We start from the raw sequence: 22589 nt of genomic DNA, 5'->3' as shown, positions 1-22589 counted from the left end.
TTTTTATGCTGTTTTCCTAAACATCACCTTCAAGAGTTACAAATATTCCAGAATATAAGTGAGTTATAACGTATTTAATTGGGCCCGTAGATTATATGCAACCTAGGAGTCCTCACCCAGCATCAGAAGTCCTCACGATTCCCGTTCTGTGGCTTAGCCACAACACAAGAAATGCTGAAGAAACCGTATCTAGAACTTTACCTTGTTTTGAAGCACACTTGACTCTGAGTTTTTTAAGTTCTTGATTCTCTAGAAGGATGCCAGGAAAGTGCACTGAACAAAGAGCTGGGGGCAGAGAGTGGACCTGGGCCACTGGCTTGCCAGGACTGACCCTCTAGGCCTCCATTATCTTATTCTTTCAAACACTGAAAGAGAAACAGAGAGAGACCACCCAAGAGCCAACCTTAAAATTCTGTAATTTTAACAACAGGGGAGGGGAAAAGGTGGGGAGCAAATAGGACACTTCCGGGGGTGCCTAAAATCCTTGACCAGGGCCAACCTCACCCAAGGGTTCGGATTAACACAAATGCAATTCTAAGTGCACATCTAAGTGCCTCCCCGAATGTTTTGACTCTGAAAAGATGCTAAAACCTTGTCAATAACTTTGACAAGAAAGTTTCCAGAATGATTTAGGCCCTCGGGACATCTGATAATTCTTCAAAGAAGCAAATTTGCATATTTTACCTAGAGAAAAAGAGCCCAAATATTAACTGAACATCTCCTCTGAGCCTAGGACCGTGTCGAGTACTGTTTTAATACTGTTGTTTATGATCGGACTTAAACCTTTTGAGCTAAAGATCTACCATCTTCTGCGTATTTATAAGAAAAAAAAACATTGTATAAATTATATATGTTCACAGTAGAAAAATTATAAAACGGGGCCGCTTGAGTGGCTCTGTTAGGTGTCCGACTCTTGGTTTTGGCTCAGGTCATGATCGCACGATTCGTGGGATCGAGCCCCATGTCAGGCTCTGCACTGACAGCTCGGAGCCTGCTTGGGATTCTCTCCCTCCCTCTGCCCTGCTCCCTGGCTCTCTCTCTCTCAAAATAAATAAACAATTTTTAAAAAGCAAAAACAAAAAAGAAAAGAAATATTATCCAACACAGATAATGAAAAAAGTCAATTCCATCACTAAGATAAAACCACTGCTCACCCCTTCATCTATATTTTTCAACACACTTTGCTGTGACTCAGGGCTGGGATCAGGATGAGCGAATGAGGCAGGACTGGACCTCGTCTTAGTTAAAATATTGATATTTTGTTCATCATGGATTTTTTGCATTAATTTTGATTGTTAAATGTTGCACTCCATATTATTTTTCTTGATTACTGAGTTTTGGGCCACCCCTCTCTTCCTCAGCCTAGTCCTGGCTTATGAGGATCTATCTGTGTGTGCATCATTCTGCACACCTTTCTCTTCACAAACATGGCTTATCCTGTAAGCATAGTTCTAAACATCTTTCCAACTTTTTTTTTTAGTCTTTATTTATTTTTGAGAGAGAGACAGAGTGTGAGCGGGGGAGGAGCAGAAAGAGAGAGGGAGACACAGAATCCGAAGCAGGCCCCAGACTCCAAGCTGTCAGCACAGAGCCCGGTGTGGCACTCGAACCCACAAACCGTGAGATCGTGACATGAGCCGAAGTCGGACGCTCAACCGACTGAGCCACCCAGGCGCCCCATCAACCTCTTTCCAACTTAATCCATCTTCCCTTCTATGACTGTATTTTGTAAACGAAAATTAGAACCCAGAGTGTAAGACTCACACATAACCTAACATGGGAACAAAATATTTGAATTCAAAACTGTCTCAGAAAACATAGAGTGTCTGGTCTCCTGCACAGAGCTTACCCCTGGAAGAGCCTAATCTAGACTTAGCGTGAGCGTCGTGTTGTCACAGCATCAACCTGAGCCAAGAGGAATGGCTCGGAAAACCATTATCTGCCAAAAAGATCAGAAAGAAGGACATAAAATGCTTACTTATGATGGCCTACGCAGAGATGGAAATGAAACAAGATGGTCACACCTTTGTTTCAGGGCTCGCCTGGGCTCCAGGGCTGGGGGCTCCAAGCTAACCCCCTTCTTCTCCTCTTGGGTCTTTGCCTCATTAAGAATCTCACAAGGATGGGGCGACTGGGTGGCTCCAACTGTTAAGCGCCCGACTTCGGCTCAGGTCATGACAATCACAGTTTGTGAGTTCAAGCGCCACGTCGGGCTCTGTGCTGACAGCTCAGAGCCTGGAGCCTGCTTCGGATTCTGTGTCTCCCTCTCTCTCTGCCCCTCCCCCTCTCACACTCTGTCTCTCTCTGTCTCTCAAAAATAAATAAACATTAAAAAAAAAGAAGAAGAAGAATCTCACAAGGAATCACCACCAGGAAAGACGGGGCGGGAGGTCTGGTCGACCCCACAGAGAGCAGACAGAGCATGTAGCCCAAACAAGTGAGCGTGTCTTACTCGTTTTAATCTTGTCCTTAACAATTACAGTCTGGGGCGCCTGGGTGGCTCAGTCGGTTGAGTGTCCAACTTTGGCTCAGGTCATGATCTCACACCTTGTGAGTTAGAGCCCCGCATCAGGCTCTGTGCTGACAGCTCGGAGCCTGGAGCTTGCTTCTGATTCTGTGTCTCCCTCTCTCTCTGCCCCTCCCCCCGCTCATGCTCTGTCTCTCTCTCTCTCTCAAAAATAAATAAACATTAAAAAAAAAAAAACAATTACAGTCTGCATCCACAGCAGGAAACCTTGGGATATAGGAAAGGATGAAAAATAAGTTGCCACCCTTGGTATTACAACCCAGAGGTAAACAAGATTGATATTCAGATATATTTCTTTCCGTTATTTATGTCACTTGTGCTCATTATAAGTTATATGCATGTAGTAACTATCAATATGTCAATCGATATCAATTTTCAATGTTAATTTGCACATTAACCTTCTGTTACTATACATATATAACAAACATGAGTATAATATGTACACGTATATATGGTTCGGTTTGTTTTGGGAATTACGATTATAATTTGTATAAAGACTTCACCTAGGCTTTTCTCAGTATATTGTCATTATACTGAGTGCATTACTCCATGCCACTAAATATTTTTCAAAAATGTGATCTTAGAGGCCTAGTATTGCTTCACATGAATATATAAAAATATAGCCAACAAAACCCCTATTGTTAGACATTAAGGTTGCTTTCAATGTTTTAGTATTCACATATATAGACATGTAGATAGAGCAGAAATCATATACATAATTTATACGGAATCTAAAGTACTGCGATACGTAACTATTCATAGGCAGTAAATAAATACCTCATGCATAAAATGTAAATATAAAATTTTGCATCTAATGCAACACACACTGAAATCTTCAGCTGCTCGGGGTCTCCCTGCAATAAGGTGGGTCGTTGAAATCCTGGACCAGCGTCCAACTCCGGTCCCGCATTTACATGATGCCATCTCACTCCACCCAGGAGTTCTAGAAGAGTTTTGAATGATAAATGTAGAGGTTTTAAGCTTTAATGTGCAAATAAAATACTTTAAGGCTAATTTTACTTGCGGGGGGGGGGTGGGGGGGATTGGGTGGCGGTGTGGGAGATAGAGACAGTCCTGGAAGCCTGGCCCCGGAGAACAGGTTCACGGACCTAACAATGAAAAGCCACCGGAGAAACAGATTGTCTGACGTTGTGTGGGATGTCAGGTTGGACTGCGAGGCCTCTGTGTGTAGAAACACACTGATCGTGCATAATGTTTGATGAAAACATGACACCAATAGCCACCTCCCAGATAATAGTCTTGGTTTTTGCAAATTGGGTGGAGATTGACAAACGATCCCTGGGGAAAATGTTCACATTATTTCCTTCTATTGTTGTTTCCTCTTGAAGTTTATTTATTTAACTTGAGAGAGAGCATGAGTCCGGGAGGGGCAGAGACAGAGGGAGAGAGAGGAGAGAGAGAGAGAAAGAGAGAGAGAGAGAACCCCAAGCAGGTTCCACACTATTAGTGCAAAACCTAATGGGGGGCTCGAACTCAGGAACTGTGAGATCATGACCTGAGCCAAGATCAAGAGTCAGACGCTTAACGGACTGAGCCACCCAGGAGCCTCTATGTTTTCCTCTTAAAATAATTAGTCCTTATAGGAAAACTATGAAAGATAAGTGGGTAAAAGGAGAAAATCTCCAATCCCAGCTACGCAAACGTAATTAATATTAGTAATGCGGCATACGTCCATCAAAGCTTTATCCATGAGAATGTACCTAATTCTTTTCAAGGTGGGAGTACGCCCTCCACACTGCATGCCACTTGTGGAGAAATGGTCCCCTCCTAAACTGAGCACGAGTCTCTCCCGGAGACGGTGCACAGACGTGTCCGCCTACCTGTCTGTTCCAGGCCTATCTTGACAAGTATTACACCAGGAAGGGAGGCCACCAGCTCGGTGAGATGGCCGCGCGAGGAGCCAGTTCCCTGGTCAAGAAGATCAAGGAGCTGCAAGCCTTCTTCGGCCTCCGAGTCACGGGCAAGTTGGACCGGTCCACGATGGACGTGATCAAGAGGCCCCGCTGCGGAGTTCCCGACGTGGCAAACTACCGCCTCTTCCCAGGTGAACCCAAGTGGAAAAAAAATACTTTGACCTACAGGTAATGAGATGGAGTCCTTCCAGGTCAGAGAGAAGCACCCCTCTTCTCCTGTCCGTGCTTTCTGTCTTTTCTTTCCTTTCCTTTTCCTTTATTTTTTCTTTTCTTTCCTTTTCTTTTCCTTTCTTTTCTTTTCTTTCCTTTTCTCTTTTCTTTCCTTGTTTTCTTCCCTTTTCTCTTTCTTTCCTTTTCTCTTTTCTTTCCTCTTGTTTTCTTTCCTTTTATTTTTTCATTCCTTTCCTTTCCCTTTTCTTTTCTTTTCCTTTCTTTCTTTTCTTTCTTTTCCTTTTCTTTCCCTTTTCTTTCCTTTTATTTCCTTTTATTTTTTTCTTTTCCTTTTCTTTTCTCTTTTCTTCCCTTTCCTTGTCTCTTTTCTTTTTCTTTTCTTTTCCTTTCCTTTTTTCTTTTCCTTTTCCTTCCCTTCTCTTCCCTTCTCTTCTCTTCTCATTTTGAAACATCTTCCTTCTGATCTGTATAAAATCGTGGCTCATCACAATCCTAAGGAAGACTTTTTAGGGCTGATCTTAGACAGTCACAGTGAAGGATTTACTACAAAATATGACCTCAGGATTATCGTGATGACTGGCCATTTTAGACATTACAATAATTTTATCGGTAAGAGACAACACACTTGTCTTTGAAGAAGAATAATCTAATCTAGGATTAATAACCTGATGGTACCAACCAGTTTTCTTCAAACAGTGTCCTCAATCAGAGGGAAGCAATAAAACTCACCTGTTAAAAAGTAACTTTTTATCAACTGCAAAAATAATTTATTGATGGTTTACTAAGTGCCTACTACAGGCATTCAGTTTTGGAGATACAGAGAGGACTAGACCACCTTCCCTACCTCAGGGAACTCACAGTCCTTTGGGGGAGACACAAAAGCAAACAGATCATCGTGGCTGCAGGTCTAGCGGAGAACTCTGGGAGCAGCTGCTGGGAGCACAGGGACCCAGGTCGGGGGGACAGCAGACCTCCTTCCTGGGGGGCCCCCCCACCCTAGGGTGGCTCAGAGGCAGGCAGAAAACGCTGCCTGCCTGGGCCTGCACCTGCCAGACAGAGGGGGGATCTGGGCCCTCACCTGCATTTTTGCCCAGGCCTCACCAACGGTGAGGATTTCCCAAGTGCTAGAGGAGTCGTGACAGACAGGGGCACGCAGTGGGGCGGCCCGGTGGGCAGGTGCCCAGGGCAGCGGAGAGCCAGGCCCGGCTTGGAGCCAGACTTTGTTCTTAGGACCAGCACATTTAGTCGATGCCTGGGGATGGGGCAAGGCAGACTGTTAAGACAGTCCCCACAGGGCTCACAGAAGCCCCTGACGCTCTGAGGAGTTTTACAGCCCAGGAACCCTGTAAGCCAGGTGCTAAACACAGCGATTTTTTTAAGTTTATTTATTTATTTTGAGAGAGAGAGAGAGAGAGAGAGAGAGAGAATCCCAAGCAAACTCCACACCATCGGTATGGAACCCGATGTGGGACTCAAACTCATGGAACCGTGAGATCATGACCCGAACCAAAATCAAGAGTCAGACTCTTAACTGAGCCACCCAGGTGCCCCAAAACACAGCCATTACTAAAAAGTAAGCCCTACAGGGGCACCTGAGTAGCTCATTCAATTGAGTGTCTGACTTCGGCTCAGGTCATGATTTCACCAGTCATGGGTTCAAGCCCCGTGTCGGACTCTGTGCTGACAGCTCAGAGCCTGGAGCCTGCTTCACATTCTGTGTCTCCCTCCCTCCCTCTCTCTCTCTCTCTCTCTCTCAAAAATAAATAAACATTAAAAAAAAGTAAGCCCTATAGACCTGCAATTCAATTATATTTATGCACAAATTATTATATATTACTTTGTGTACGTTATATGGAAAAAGCCAAGGTGACCAAAACATTGGTTTCTGATCACGACACCTTCCTACTCTCTGTGCTCACAAGGTCATTCACATTTGTATCTGAAGGGCTGCTGCTCATCTCTCCCCAAGGATACCTGTGGGGGCGGCCAGTGGGTGGCTTGTAACTGCCACACCCAGTCCCCGGGTCCCTAGGGTCAAGGGAGGACCTGTACCCACGAGCCCAGAGGCTCCTCTGGGCCACCTGTTGGCGGCTGGGAGACTGAGTCCATAAGGTGACACTTTGAACACAAATGTTCCCCTGCCGCGGTCCAGGAAAGCCTCAAAATCCAAACGCGAGGGCAAGAACTCCCAAGTGTGTGGGGGGAGGCGGGGGCGGGGGGAGAGGGGTACGGGGGCAAGATGGGAAAAATGTGTATAAACCCAGGAAGTCTTTCCAACATTTAGCTGCGTCACAGAACTGTGACTAAGCATAGCCAAGACACCGGGAATCAATGCTAATTGGAAGCTGCGAGACGTAGAATATTGTGATACTATTCCTCGGACAGCCCCCCGCCCCCCCATCCTCCCGCCCAAAAGGAGAGCGAGAGAAGGAGGGAAGGAAGAGAAAGCATAGAGGCATCTCAGTACTCTACGTAGCCACTGGATCTCAGAATAATTGCTAGTAACCCACGGGGTTAAAACAGGAAACGTAGCTTGGTGCTTATGTGTGTACGTCTTGGAGTCAGACTGGGCTCGGATCCCGACTGATCACACGATGCGGATCCTCATCCTTATCTCCGCAGGTTGTTGTGAAGGTCAGGTAGGCTCAGGGCCGTGGCCCGCACGAAGCAGGTGCTCGCAGAGTCTGACCGTGACCTCTACTGCCTCAGCGGTCTTCAGGTGCGGACTCTTGTCAGGGCGCCTCTGTCCATCCCTGCGAGAGGGTTCCGCGCTCCCGCCTCTCCAGGGCGGATGGCCACCTGCATGCAGGCTCCCTGTGGGACCCCGCCCCTTCCCTTCGGACCCCCAGGATCAGCCCGGCTGCTTTCTGGCTGGGACGGCCCCACCCGCGTCAGAACACCCAGGATACTTGCCGAAATGCGCGCTTATGCTCACAGCTGTGTCTCTCTTGACCCAGCCTCTCAGGTGGTTATCACAGGTGCTAACATTTGACCACCACCCAGAAGCCCTTGAAAACCACTAGCTTTGACTCAGCACTTCCTGAGCTTACCAAGTATTTGTTGGGCTCCGACTGTGCGCACGGGACTGGGCGAGGAACCAGAGAATGGAAGCAGGGCAGAGGTCCGCTCCCCAGGGTGGCTGTCGCCGAGGTGTCTCCTCACTCTGCGCCCCTGGCTCCCTCCGAGGTCCCAGGGGGCACCTCCTTCCTCCTCCCCCTCCTCTGCTTGCCGTCGGAAGCCCCAGCCCCCGCGTCCCGGAGGCCCGCCAACGGCTCCGCTGTTTGCCCCAAATGCCCTCCACTTCTCTGCCTCCAGAAGTCACCGTCTCAGCAGCACTTAATGAAAGACTGCAGCCTCTTTCAGTCTACGTGAGCACCCTTGCTTAAAGCTGGTGTTTCCTCTTTGCGATAGCGTGTTATTTCAAGAGAAAAACCTTCCCCCCCAAAGGGGGAAATCCCAGTGGCCTTTGAATATGAATTTGCTCCGTGTTTTTACTTGTCACGACTGAAAATGTTCAGTCCAGTTGGGGGAAAAAGCCCTGCTCAGCTAAAACCATCTTAGGGGAAAATGGGCTTCTGACTCCCTGTGAAATTGCACCGGGTTCTGATCTTTAAAATCAAGGGTAATGTGATCACAGTGAAAGCCAGCCTGTCTCAGCACCACAGGATCTCGACCCTCATCCCCCTTCAACTTTTCCTAATTGTCCACCCGTCCTAGTAATGTAACAAAGGTGGAAGCAAAGTAAGAATTGTTTGGGAGAAAAATTCCCAAATCGTAGATTCGTGTTCGGCCTCTCGATCCTCAGCCCCACCTCGACCTCCACATAATGGTCGCCCTTCTTCACCAGGAGCATCTACTGAAAGGAAGGCCCCTTCCTTGTGTCTTCACAGGATATCCAAGTACACACCATCCATGGCGGCCGCTGACGTGGACAAGGCAGTGGAGATGGCCTTGCAGGCCTGGGGCAGCGCTGTCCCCCTAACCTTCGTCAGGGTGACTTCGGGAGAAGCGGACATCATGATATCTTTCGAAAGTGGAGGTACCGTGGGGGTCCCTGGGCTCTGCCTGCGAAGCCAGCTGTTTCCTCCTACAACCCTCAGTGCAAGGGTGGGCACCGTCCTCTCTTGCACAGGGTGAGACGGACGGAGGCCGAGGTCATGGCAGAGTGATGACGGCCATCAGGCAGAGACTAGAACCAGGGGGTCCCGGCGAGGGCCTGTCATCCTGGCCCGGACCGTTCGGCAGACTCGGCCCAACCGGCTTCCGCTGTGCTGTGGCCGCATCAGAGACAAAGTCTGTCCCATCTGACTTCCCTGTTGGCCTGGGGGGGGCTACCTGACCTCACCCCACCCCCTGACGGTGTCTGCTACACAGCAGGAACCTGAACCTTGAATCCTCACTGAAGGGCACGCACGCCCCGTGACCCTGACCGCTTCCTCCCTGCAGCAATGGCCGGGCGTGGTGGGGGAGGGGGTTTGCTGCTGTCCCGTCCACACGTTGTGGGGTCCCCAGGCCTCCACCCTGCTCACCCCAGTAAGGAGTGGACGCATAACCTTGCACGGGGAGCCCTGTCCAGAGCCACGTGTCTAGTGGGCAGATTAAGGAAAGGCCACCAAATTCCTTCCCTTTGTTGGCTTCCAAGCAGCAGAGGGGACCAAATGTCCTGCCCTTTATAAGGGCCCCTGAGACTTCAAATCTCCATCTGAAGTTTAACCTGCTGTCCTGGGGTGGGCGCGCCCAGAAGCCAGGAGAGAGGAGGTCAGCAGGCCCCGGTGTGAGCCCTCCAAGGTGGCCCTGGGTGTGGCCGGGTGCGTGGTGGCTCCCATTCCTCCTGGACAGCAGGGCCACCGTGGCCACGTGGCTCAGGCCGGCTTTGGAGACCGCTTCTCTCTTGATTGTGCAAGCCTGCACTCTTTCCCGTGAAACACAGGCTGGGTGGGGGCCGTGCTGCCATGTAACAGTGACCTCGGGGCTCACAGTCTGAGGTCCCTGCACTGTGCTGAACCCCTCAAACGGCACACCAGAGCTTTGTTCTGTTGGATTTTAACAAAACAAGGTATTCCCACTAAAATCCTCAAAACCCATGAACGTAGCTTTACAACATTGCCTCGTTTTGTTCTTCCTCCTTTTTAGATTAAAAGCTTTCGGGGCGCCCAGGTGGCTCAGTCGGTTAAGCGGCCGACTTCGGCCCAGGTCATGATCTTGCGGTCCGTGAGTTCGAGCCCCGCGTCGGGCTCTGTGCTGACAGCTCAGAGCCTGGAGCCTGTTTCAGATTCTGTGTCTCCCTCTCTCTGGCCCTCCCCCATTCATGCTTTGTCTCTCTCTGTCTCAAAAATAAATAAACGCTAAAAAGAAAAAAATTTTTAATTAAAAACTGTCAATGAGGGGTGCCTGGGCACCTCAGTTGGTTAAGTATCTGACTTCGGCTCAGGTCATGATGTCACAGCTCGTGAGTTCGAGCCCCACATCAGGCTCTGTGCTGACAGTTCAGAGCATGGAGCCTGCTTTGGATTCTCTGTCTCCCTCTCTCTCTGCCCCTCCCCTGCTCATGCTCTGTCTCTCTCTAAATAAATAAATAAACTTTAAAAATCTGTAAAAACAGTATTGTCCGTTCCCTGTAACGTGAAATATGCTTCGAAAATCGTCCGCAGAACTAACTTCTGTTGACCTCTCTCCCCAACTGTCTAGACCACGGGGACTCCTATCCGTTCGATGGGCCTCGAGGGACCCTAGCCCATGCATTTGCACCTGGAGAAGGTCTGGGAGGGGACACGCATTTCGACAATGCCGAGAAGTGGACTATGGGAATGAATGGTATATATGCACAATTGACCATAACCTGGAAACTATTGTACCTTCTTCTGGGCCTCCACCATGAAACCTTGAGGTCAACGTCCCAGGCCACCCTTAAAGTAGGGGGGCTGGCTAGGAAAAACAAGTAAGCCAAAAATCCACAAGGGAACATCATAAGGGGAACGCCCCACCCCCAAGTGTGCCGTAGACTCTCCCGAGCCCCGCTCAAAGCGAGGGGTGTCGAGGAACCTCAACCCTCCCTCCACAGCACTCTTTGCACAGCACTTACGGTCTCTCACTGGTGCTGGCAAGCAGGCTGTGCTCAGAAAGGACCTGAGGGTCGTACTCTCCTAACAAGTGTGCTGGGGATGGGTGGAAAGGTTCCAGAATGTGATGCCTGTCATTGGAAGTCTTCCTCGGGAAGTGTGTGTGGATGACAAGGGGTGGAGGCTGTCACAGCAGGGAACTTACCCCGAAGTCGTGGCCAAATCTAGATCTCATTGCCGCCATGAGCTCTAACTGGGCCCTTCTCCACCCATCGACTGAGTGTCCCTGACAAGGAGCCAAATGGACCGAATCACATCTCCATCCTTTCCCAGTCCGAAGCCCCATCCAGCCGAGGGAGAAACATAGGTAACGTCAGCAAAGCTCAGCACCAGAATAACCTGGTTATGAAAGGCAAATGAGTTTCCTACTAGGATTGGGGTATAAATTCTCCTGTAAAGACAGAAGGCCCTAACAATAAATCCCCACATTGACGCTGTATTTTTCTGTCTCGCACCGTGTAGGTTTCAACTTATTCACCGTAGCTGCTCACGAATTTGGCCACGCACTGGGCCTGGCGCATTCCACAGACCCATCGGCACTGATGTACCCGACCTATAAGTACCAGCATCCCTACGGATTCCACCTGCCCAAGGATGATGTGAAAGGGATCCAGGCACTGTACGGTACAGTCACCACACTTCTCTGACTACTAACCCTGAGAGTCACAGGCTTTCAGTCTCCAACTTAGAGAAAGTGTATTTTGCCAGGAGTTACCTGCAGGGGTAAAGATCAAGCAGGAGACCACAGCCCCCACTGTGGCCTTTTATGAGGAGCTTATCTACCAGATAAGAACATGGCTTTCTTTTCTAAGATGTGCAATTAAATTCTACATCTTTCCTCCAGGGCACTTGGTCCCTCAATAGCCATAGAAAATATCATCAATTGTCTTTTGGCGGGGGGAGGTTTTGGGAGGGTGAGGGTCAGAATTTAGGTATTGGGAGAGGATGGGTGTATTTTATAGTTTCCTATATATGGTTCTGACCCATCTGCAGATAATTGATCTGATCTTCCTAAAAATGTCGGGGAGGATGATCACTGCGTTCCTAGTGGTGTAGATAACCCACAGGCTCACGTCGCTCATCCTGTCACCCCATCCTCATGACCAGCCTGCTTAGAGTGTTAAGTGTTTTCCTCACTGGACAGCTAAGCGGAGGCTCAAGACAGTAGGTACCCCGAGACAATCAAAATTATCCCATGGCTTACCATTCTTTCAAAGGTAATAAGGAATTATTAAAAACTCTAGACCTAGTCTTCCTTAAGAGAAAGATCCACAAGGCCCTGAGAAGGAATCTTGGAAGTCTTAGACCTTGACACTTTTGCTTTCATGTTTTATCCCAAAAAACTCTGGGCCACTGACTGTCCCCTAAACCCGGAGGGTGGTTACTCCGCCGTAAATTGCCAAAGCCTGTCTGCATCCTCCCAGCCTAGAAAAGGGCCCGGAGAGCCCAGACCCCTCTTGCTAGGTGTTGGCGAAGCCACCTGGCAGTTCAGACAGGAGCACACTCTTTCGCAGTCAGATGGCATCTGACTCTTGGGAGACCGATCTTCTCCAAAGAAGTGCTCAGTCAGCTCTGCCCGCTGCTCCTCCTGGGAGAGATAGGAACTAGTAGCGTGAACGTCTCCACTGTACAAACTTGGCTGCAGAGCACCGAGTGCAGGGCTCCAATGTGAAGCGACTCCCCTGGGCCACTGAGCCCAACGATTTGCCTGCCCTCTACAGATCCTTCCATACTGGAAGGTCACCACCATTCTGATGGCCGTGGTCCCTGGGCCAGGGGCTGAGGCACGTATTTGGACATGGCCAGTCTTGCACAGGTGAACAAAACATAAAAGCATCGTTTTATATCTCTTGACGCATACACGTCACCCAGCCCTGACTACCTGTCACCTCCCACCCCTCCCAGGGTGCTTGGCTCACAGTACCTGTTCACTAGCACATTTCTGACCTGACCACCTTCCAGTTTCCAATAGTTTCCCAAAGCCTCACCCAGCCCCGATCGTCACCCCATCGCTGACCCTACACCCTAGATCTTACCCATCTCTTCCTCTCATGGGTCCTCTGTCTCTGACCCTCACCTCTGTTGACCACGGGGCTCGATCAGGAGCAGGCACCTGCCAGGGCCAGTGAGTGGCCCAGGCAGCCCCTGCTCATTTCCTGTAGACAGCAGACAGCCCTCAGGAGCACAGAGGGGGAGTGAAAACTCACCAGCAGGCCTCCCAAGGAGCAGGATCCACCAGAAGTTGCCTTTAAGTAGTGCCCACCTCAGTGTAGTGTGTTGGCACTGGAATTCGGTCTTTCCTGGGTGCCTGACAAAGGCTTATGCACAGCAAGATGCCCAGAAGCAGATGTGCACGACCTGAAAACACACAAGAAAATGACCATGTCTCTTAGAACAAAGAAATAATCAGGGGCGCTTGGGGGGCTCAGTCAGTTAAGAATTCAACTCTTGATTTCGGCTCAGGTCATGATCTCACAGTTCGTGAATTCAAGCTCCATGTCGGGCTCCACTCTGATAGTGCGGAGCCTGCATGGGATTCTCTCTCTCTCTCTCTCTCTCTCTCTCTCTCTCTCTCTCTCTCTCACTGCCCCTCCCCCGCTTGCTCTCTCTTTCTCCAAATAAATAAACTTAATTTAAAAAAAAAAGTGGGGTGCCTGGGTGGCTCAGTCGGTTAAGCGGCCGACTTTGGCTCAGGTCGTGATCTCGCAGTCCGTGAGTTCGAGCCCCGCGTCGGGCTCTGTGCTGACAGCTCAGAACCTGGAGCCTGTTTCGGATTCTGTGTCTCCCTCTCTCTGACCCTCGCCTGTTCATGCTCTGTCTCTCTCTGTCTCAAAAATAAATAAACATTAAAAAAAAATAAAAAATAAAAAAATAAATTAAAAAGAAATAATCAGTGGCAACTTTTAAAAGACACCTCTAATCTGGGACTCCTGCAGCTGCGATCCCTCTAACACTTAGTACGCGCCAATGTGTCAGGTGCTTTACAGATATTCCTTCTCACAAAACCCTCTGCTCCCTCCCGTTTCACTAACGAAAGAACAGAGGCGTCAAGGGGTTCAGTGATAGGCACGATTTTCACACAACTCAGCAACTAGCACAGCCGGGATTCAAACCCGGGTCTGCCCACCACAGGCAGCCACGTGCCTCCTCACCTCGTCCTATACCGACAAAGAGCGTCTCTGGAGTGCGAGTGCACAAACTCTAGATTCCTGGTACCGTGCTGACCAAGTCACTTTGAATCCTAGGACCCCGGAAAACATTCCCGGGAAAGCCCACCGTGCCGCACGCCCCACCTCAAAGTCCATCCACCCCCGACCTCTGTGACTCCAGCTCGTCCTTTGATGCCGTGACGATGCTTGGGAAGGAGCTCCTGTTCTTCAGGGACCGGTAAGCCCCAGACGTGTCACCAAGTCCTCCCAGGCCTCAGCTCCACGAGTCAGTCACTCTAGAAGTGCTTGTTGCCGCCACGAGGGAGGATCGTGCAGAGATGCCGTCCTGTGTGGCGGTAGGGTGGGAGGCAGGGGTCTCCGGGGAGACTGAGAGCTGCCAAAGCACCATTTGTGCAGCACCCACATGCTCTTGGTGCTGGGCACAGACTTTTCCGTATACGTAAGGTACTTCTGACCCTCTTCGTGGTGAAGTAGAGATTAGAAGCCCCAATTTACAGATGAAGAAAGAAACTCAAAGAGAAGGAGGCACTTTTCTGAGCTAACAGTGTCACTAAGTGTCTGAATTAGAGCACTAGCCTAGATTGATCTGATGTCTCTTCTATCATGTATCCCTAGTGAGAGCGCATAGGATATGCTCAAAAAATATTCGGTAATGGGGGTGGATAGATAGCCAGGTGGACAGACAAGTGGATGGACAGACAGGTGGGTGGGTGGGTGGATGGAAGGATGATCCGAGGGATGGGTAGACGGGTGGGAAAACTGCAAAGACGGCCCTCTTGTGAAAACCCTCTTTCTCGGTGCCCCTTGACTTTTCCGCTGTCAGCTAGAGGTCAGAGAGTGTAGAGAAGGCAGGAATATTGATGGATTTTAGCTACACCACAGCTGACGCTCCTGAAGAACACCCTGAGGTTTGAGTTTCTAGTACTGTTGCCTTAGGACTGTTTCGTTTGGACTTATTAGTAGAAGCGTTTGCAGTTCTGTGAGTTGTAAAGGATGGTGAGGCCGAGCTGGCATTAAAATGCGATGGCGTGGGAGTAATTTACGATATAATTTGTGATGCTGCAGAAGCTGGGATTGTTAGTGTGGACGCTGTAGGGATCGCTGCCTTTACAGCTGTGGGAGGTGATAGTGGGGGTTCTGGTTGGTCTTTATTTATTAGTGTTTTTATTGGTATGGACATCACTCAGGAAAATTAAATAGAGTAAATTTAAGATTTGTATAATAAGGGAAGAGGAAATAAAATTTGAAAACAATGATACTCAAAAGTTCAAAGCCGTTGGGTTTGAAACTCATGCGGAAGTTTTACTAGAAGACAGGAAATGGTTGGTGGTAATATTTTTTCTACTTAAAGTACATCTCATAATATCGTTGTGAGTTTTCTGTTGGTTGAAAGAGTGATGAATGGTGAGAGGCAGTGGTTATCCTCGGAAAAAAACGCAAGGAAGTTGGCAAACGTACGCAGGGTGAAGGAGAATTAAGGTTCCCGTTTTGTGTTACAAGGTCATATTCAAGTGGCAGAATGAAAGCTGGGCGGTTCTGCCAAGGACTGTCCGTTCCAGTAGGCGTTGGTGGCGTTCACATAGGAGATGACCGTTCTGGTCACCGGTTCTGATGCGGGGGGTTTTCCCCACCACCCAGCTATTCTCTGACACCAGCTGTGTGTCCTACAATTCAACTCCGTTCTGACACCATCTACCTGGAAATAACATCGGATGAGTCCACAGGTTGAGGGCTCTGTCCACTTCAGATGCCACTTCTGCCCCACCGGCTGTGAATCACGGGTTCCTGTGACCCTCCTTGGGTGTGGCTGCCATACTAGAGCAGCTTTACTCTACTAGACTAAGTTTATTATAAAAGGATAGAACTCAGGAACGGCCGGAGGGAGAGGTGCCGAGACCAGTGTATGGGGAAAGAGTGCAGACCTTCCCTGTCCTCCCTGGATGCACCACTCTCCCCACAGCTGCACATCTACATGTTCACCAGCCCAGAAAATCTCCAAAACCCCCTCCTTTGGGGGTTTTATGGAGGCTTTAATCACAGAAGCAACACTGATTAAATCGCTAGCCATTGGCCACGGATCCAAGGCCCATCCCTCCCCCCACCCGAAGATGGGGGTGAGGTGGGTGTTGGGATTGAAAGCTCTAATCCTCTAATTGCCTGACCATTCCCTCAGGCAACTAGCCCCCATCCGGAGGTGAGGTCCAAAAGTCACCTCGTTAACATAACAAAAGACACCTTCATTGCTCTCCTCACCGGAAATTCCAAAGCAGCTCCGTGCCAGGAACCAGGAGGGAGACCAAATATTTACTTGCTATTATAAATCACAAAATCACGGATGTATTAGTGGTTTTGATCATTCTTCTGTGGCCGAGAAGTCTGTAAGGAAAGGCATACCTGTGGGGTTAGTCTTCAAATAATAAGGAGGTTGTAGAAAGGGGCCAAGCTTCAAGCCACCTACTTTTTGGACATCCTTGTTCGTTGTTTAACTGATCAATAATAGACCCACAGCATATAAATAACATGCAGTTGAAAAATGCATGTGTGCAGATGTGAAGGAACATCTGTGAAGACTGTGTCTGATGGTTAATATCAATAATGACCATGATTAAGCCTAACCGGCTTCAGGTAAGAAGGCGAAAACCTTTCTAATGCCATTTTGGGTGAAAGCCCAGATTGCCGTAAACAGCGTGGTGATAGCAGCTAGACAGAGTGCTCATGTTTGACTAGCTGTATCATTTTCTGCCGTTGGGTAGAAGCGAATTAATAAAAAGACACCCGTTCGAATGAAGTAAAGCTGAGACCGCGTTAGGTCTTTCGTGACTGAGGGAGGCCAGGGGTGGAGGCCAAATTGGACTCACCAGTTGCAGTCGAACAAAGTGCACTTAGTGGAATCCGATCATGACTAAGGTGAAATATACAAATTTGCTGGAAATTTCCTAATTTTACGTTAGGTGGTCCCTTTGGTCCTGGGGCTCTGGCCTCGCAGGGAGCTGGGGGACTTGGGTCCGTGACGCTGATTACTGTGGTCGCTTCTTTTCTTGGAGGGAAAGGGAGACCTACCAACTCTCACCCCACTCCCCGCTTTACCGGGGACAGGATCCATTCACACCGGAACAGGCAGAGGTAGCTGAGGAATATGCATGTCTGAATACTTTTTTATTCCTTTTCTTCACTGAAAAAGTGTTCATGGAGCCCTTATGGGCTGGCCCAGGCACCACTGTAGTGGCTGGAGGTATGAAGAAAGATAAGTACTCGCCCTCGGTTCCATAAGGGAGAAAGACATTCACAAACACTGCCATCGTCTTGCGTGCTCACACAACCTCTCTGTGCACGTTAGGAGAGACAGCAAGCTCTCTGGGGTCTAGTTTTATAAGGGTACCAGTCACGTCAGACTAGGGCTTCACCCTCAGGGGCTCGTCTAACCCGGTCACCCCCAAAGTGTCCCATTTGGTGGTTATCACCGCACCATCACACTGGGGCCTATGCTTCAATATATCAATTTGGGGGTAGGGAGCGGGACACATTCAGCCCATAACAGAGTAATCACGTTTTTAAACGTGTTGTATATCCTTCCAGATTTTTTTCCAGATAGAGAGAGAGAGGTACTAAATATGGGAGGGACTCAGGGATGTCCACAAAGATGGAATTTTCTTAGATGAGCTAATCCATCAACCTTTTTTACTCAACAGTATCTCATCTTTCCATGCCACTGAGTTTTGTCATCTTTTTTATATATATGCGAACATTACTCCAGTGAAGAGATACATCATCATGTATTCAACCAATCCCGTACTTAGAAACATCTCAATTCTTTCTCACTTTTAAAAATTAGCAACCGCTTGAACTCAGTCTTCCACGGTGGGTGGGCGTCAGGGGCAGATCGGAGCAGAGCCCAGGTTTTAGCGGCGGGCGGACCTGGTGTAGGTTCTGGCAGAGTCTCTTACCGGTCAGGTAACCTCGATCAGAGAGCGCACCAACACCGCGGGCAGTCAGTAATGACAGATGACATATTTCGGAAGGGGAATCTGAAAATCTGTGTCGTGGATTAAGGCTTAGGAACAACTTGAAGGCTTCTTCTTATTATGAGCTTTTAATGATTTTTATCGATACTTATTGATTATAGACTTTTTATTATTACCAAAAAGTAAAGCAAAACAGAATTGGTGGGCTTTGAGCCAGGAGGGCCAGGCGTGTGGCGGGAGGGGCCTGGGTGTGGGGAGGGGCGGGGCTGTGCTGGCGGGGTCAGGCAAGGGCAGGTGGCCCTGGGCCCCCGAGGAAGAGATGAGATGCTGGTTGTACGAGTCGCACAGAGACGCTGAAGTCAAAGACATTACGCCCTTAGGTACAATTGTGTTTTCTTTAAAAAAGCCAAAACGTGTTTCAAAACCCTCAATTGATCAAACCATGAGTGTTTAGCAATTGCTAACGACTATTTGATAGAGTGTCGCCATAAATCCTGAGAGTGGTAACAGAATGCGAAGGGAGGCCTGGGTGCAGGAGACACTGAGAAATGGGGGGGTCAGGGGACAGGAATGCTCAGTCACCACCCCCTCGTGTCCTCCCATTCCACTGGGTTGTGGGTGCGGGGCCGGCAAGCCCAAAGGTTGAGGAAGTACCCGAGGCAGGGAGTAGGAGTGGTCCCTTTCCAAGCTGGCCGGGGGCCCTGAACCTCTCCTGCTCCTCTTTGGGACGCGTCGCTCGGACATCACAGGACATCACAGGGACCCCCATGAGTACGGCACTTACAGTGATGAGCACTCTGTTATCAGGTCCTTACGATGGCCAGTGAGGTATGAATGATGGTTCCCTTTTCACAAGACTCTGAAAGGAGCCACAAGAGCACAGAGCCCGGGACCGGCCACCCTGTGACCGGCCAGAGCCCTCACCCCCACCGCTGACTCCCTGCCTCCCTAGGTGCCATCTGGAGCTCGAATCCCATGGCTGCAGCCCTGATCCCCTCCTGGTTGTCACCTAAAGTCCCTAAGTGCTCGCTAAGCTTGGACAAAGAACAGAGAATTCTTTCAAGGCACAGCAGGCCGTTGTTCTCCCCCAGCCCAGGGTTCCCCAATAATCCATGGAGGAGACAATTCAAACCGTGGACGTCATAACCACACGGTGTGCAATGCAGAGCTTTTCACGGTCACCGTGAGATGGTTGCACACTCTCGCGGTGTCTACAGGTCCATTGGAACATTCCAGCGTTCTGTTTGAAGAGACTGGGCTTCGACTATACTAAGGTGAACGTCATAAATACATACGACTTACATACAAGCGTATGCCCATGTTTAATTCACACACGTTTGTTCTTTATGGTGGATGACAGAATATTAAGGCTTTCCCACATCTCCTCAGGCAATTAGGGAAGAGAAGGGGCCAAAATTGTAGTTGTGTCTCTCAGACTGTTGCAGGTTTTATCCAATTTAACGTTACCGATAAAACCAAGACTATCCCAGCCAGCAATAGACCTCACAAGAGGAATAGCATTTTGCTTATGGAATAAGCCTGAGGCTTGACTGTGTCCACATCCTTCGTGTTGGAGGTGAGAAAGGTGGGCCCCGTCTGTCTGGCAGCCCAGCAGACCCTCCTGCCAGCCAGGTCTTCGCACTCCTGGTCCAGAGTCCATCTTGTCCCTCACACAGAAAACTGGCCGTGCAGGGGACCTCCCAAGGGAAGCACTCGACATGAATGCCGTCTAGCCTTCTGACCCAAATGCGCTGGAGTGTGCGGGGAAAGGGCGTGAGGGCCTTCACCTACCACAAGGAGAAGAAAGTCCTTAGACCATGGAGGTATGTGGAAAGTGTTGGAGGGGCTTGTCCGCATTCTGTTTTATTCTCAAAACACAATTCTTTATTAAGGATATCTGTCCCTCACTGATGGCTGCCTCCTGAACGATGTTTCGCATCTTAGATCAGCACGCAGAGGAAAACATTCACATCGGGCTACGCAAGGAAATGCAGAGGATGAACGAAGGGGCATCCTGAAGGGAGTCGCCTGCATGACCTGGCTCATTTAGTGAGGAGATAGTGGAAGAGAAGAGTCAAAGACAGCGCACAGGAAAACCACAATCTGTGAGACACACACAGGAACACTCGGTGTTAGATGTCCACAGTGATGGTGATGGCGATCTAGTTTTACAGAAGCTGGTGCTCAGGGGAGCACTCACAGTGGTCCCGTGGGTCCTCCCACGTGGACGAGGCAGCGGAGGATCTGAAAATGAACCCTAGTAATAACATCTGACGTTCCATGATCACCTACACTGTGCTGTGCTAAGCATTTTCCAGACGCTTACTCATGTATGCACAGTGTTCTTTTCCCCGGCTGGAATTTTAAACCTACTTGACATCAGAGACAGAAACCCTTCATGGAACCTCAAATAAATGAAGGAAAAGAGGATTCCCCGCCCCCCTGGCCCCCCACCAAACGCGATCAAGGGTGGAAAAGGATGCCGAGCCCATCAGACTGAGGACTGAAGAAAAGAGACAGGCTGGCCAGGATGAGGGGTGTCATTTCAGCGGAGGAGTGAGGAAGGAATCCAGGTCCTGGGGAGCAAAAGAACAAAAGTTGGGGGGCATGTGGAAACGGTAGATACGGGTCGTTCACCCGAGAGTCTTGTTGGTAGCAGAGAGAGGTAAATTAATGGCTGGATCAGGCAGCAGGGTCCAATGTGGGAAAATAACCAGACATGGTAAAAGGCATGACAAGGAGCCAGTGGAGAAACATAAGTGCGAAGCTCCTGGGGAAGGAGGGACAATAAACTAGAACTTTCTGTGTCTGGCATCCCCCAGGACTCCGTGGCTTTGAGCCCAGCCCGCACACCTGAAGGCTCCCTGGTAATGTGTTTTTTCTGGGTATGAGATTGCGTCATGGAAAGGGAGCGGGAAGCAGTGTATTTACTTGGACTGATTCTCCATTGTGTATTCAACAATTCCAACAAAGGGGCAGAAGGTAGAGTAGGAGCCCGGATTCCTTGTCCCTCCTGGCTGAGGATGAGCCTTGACAGCTTCACAGGTTCTGGCTCATAAATATGGATGCCCAGGCTCCTCAGAGGGGTATAAACAAGCTAAGGACCCCATGCTCTGCTCTGGCCGTTTTTAAGCACTGTCTACATACGGGTCTTCAATTTTATAAGCTGTGTCTTCCTTGGGCTCCAGGAGATGAGCGATGACTGTTTTATTTCTTGGCGTCTATCTGCTTAGTGGAACCCCCAAAATGAGTGACCTGTCAGCCAATGATGTGATAGTTTGGACTTCAGAGCTTCCAATGACAAAAATTTCACATCGGCGAGACAGATATAGAAAGAAACTTAGCTCTACTAACTTCAAGGTTACCTATCACCAATCAATACGTTTGCAGGGTGGAAACATGTCTTCCTACGGTATCTACAAATTATTGTAAGAGTAGTCGAGAGCTTCTAAAACACTTCTCTGTGCATTATCTCAATCGATCCTCTAAAGTAGCAGCACAGATAGCATGATATCTCACTTTTATTTGACAGGAAATTGAGTCTCAAAAAATTGACACACACGAGGTCACACATCTCCCCAAGCTCCCTTGCTCCTGTCACAAGGCCACACAGCCCCACCTCCATGGGACGTAAGCAGAAATTAGACCAAAAGCATCAAAAACATAGAAGAAAGATCCTTCTTCCCCCTGAAACTAGGGAGCAGGATTAGAGAGAGCAGTCAAGGAGGACAGAGGGTCGAAGTCAAGGAAAAGTAAAGGTCCCCATTCAGCTCATGCTGAGTTACCCTGACAGTCGGACAGTGAGAAGTTGGAGGCCTCTCCTGAGATGAGAGGTGAGGGACAGAGAGACGGACGGGCTCAGCCCACACTAGTGGGGAGTGAAGACGGTTGGTACAACCAAGAAAGAACAAAAGTTCAGCAAATGTGGAGCACGTGCCCTGGTGTTCGTGGGCTAGAAAGATGGATAAGCCATGATCCGGCCCCAGGTGAACGCCAGGTGAAGGTTGTGGGTAAACGAATCTCAAACTTGGTGAATTAGCTGCTGTTCTTTAGGAAAAGGGAATAAAAATTTCAGAGACTATGAAAGTTGGTGATCTCTTTGGCTCCTCTCCATCCCTGGCCCAGATTTATGAAGTCAGCAAATATTTACTGAGCCCTGACCACGTGCCAGGCACAGGCACGGCACTGGCTCCAGGGAACCAAGAGATAAACAGTGCAGCTAAACGTATGATCAGCAGATCTATCCTGTCAATAAGTCCCATTGTCCTGCCCCTCTTATCAAAGATCAGATTACAGACTATCGATAGGGTGTTTACCTATTTCCACTGCCAGTTCCAATACATCCTCCAGTTGGCCTTGGCCAGGAAGTACGTGGATTGTCTTTCTTTTTGCTTAGATTTTAAACCCATTGACAGATGAATCAGGAGATTATTTGCTGTACTCGGTGGGAGAGCATTGTCAATTTTCATTCATTTATTATCGTCATCAATAGCTCCAACTATGTGGATCCTCTGAGTATGGGTTCTGTTGCTTCACTACCCACCATTAGCGTCCTGAAAATGTTCATGATTACAGATCATTCTGGAACTCACGCTGTTCTACCTAAGTGATGGATAGTATTTATTTCTACTTTATATGTCCAGTTTACGCATTACAATACGTTGTGACAGTGTTTCAACCAGGATTTCGTAACTTGGGCACTACTG

General features: G+C 49.0%; 1 protein-coding gene across 1 annotated transcript in view; it reads left to right on the top strand.

The window, feature by feature from the left end:
- The window catches only part of MMP20 (matrix metallopeptidase 20), a 57105-nt gene that overhangs the window by 8660 nt on the left and 25856 nt on the right, over positions 1–22589 (top strand). The window contains exons 2-6 of the mRNA XM_003992304.3: positions 4382–4629; positions 8523–8671; positions 10321–10446; positions 11214–11375; positions 13997–14138. Of these exons, the coding sequence (XP_003992353.2) occupies positions 4382–4629; positions 8523–8671; positions 10321–10446; positions 11214–11375; positions 13997–14138 (827 nt within the window). The remainder of the gene's footprint in view (positions 1–4381; positions 4630–8522; positions 8672–10320; positions 10447–11213; positions 11376–13996; positions 14139–22589) is intronic.

Source organism: Felis catus, chromosome D1 (assembly GCF_018350175.1).
Source record: "Felis catus isolate Fca126 chromosome D1, F.catus_Fca126_mat1.0, whole genome shotgun sequence".
Lineage (NCBI taxonomy): Eukaryota > Metazoa > Chordata > Mammalia > Carnivora > Felidae > Felis > Felis catus.
The sequence above is the reverse complement of the archived record's forward strand: the minus strand, read 5'-3'. Positions and strand labels throughout refer to the sequence as shown.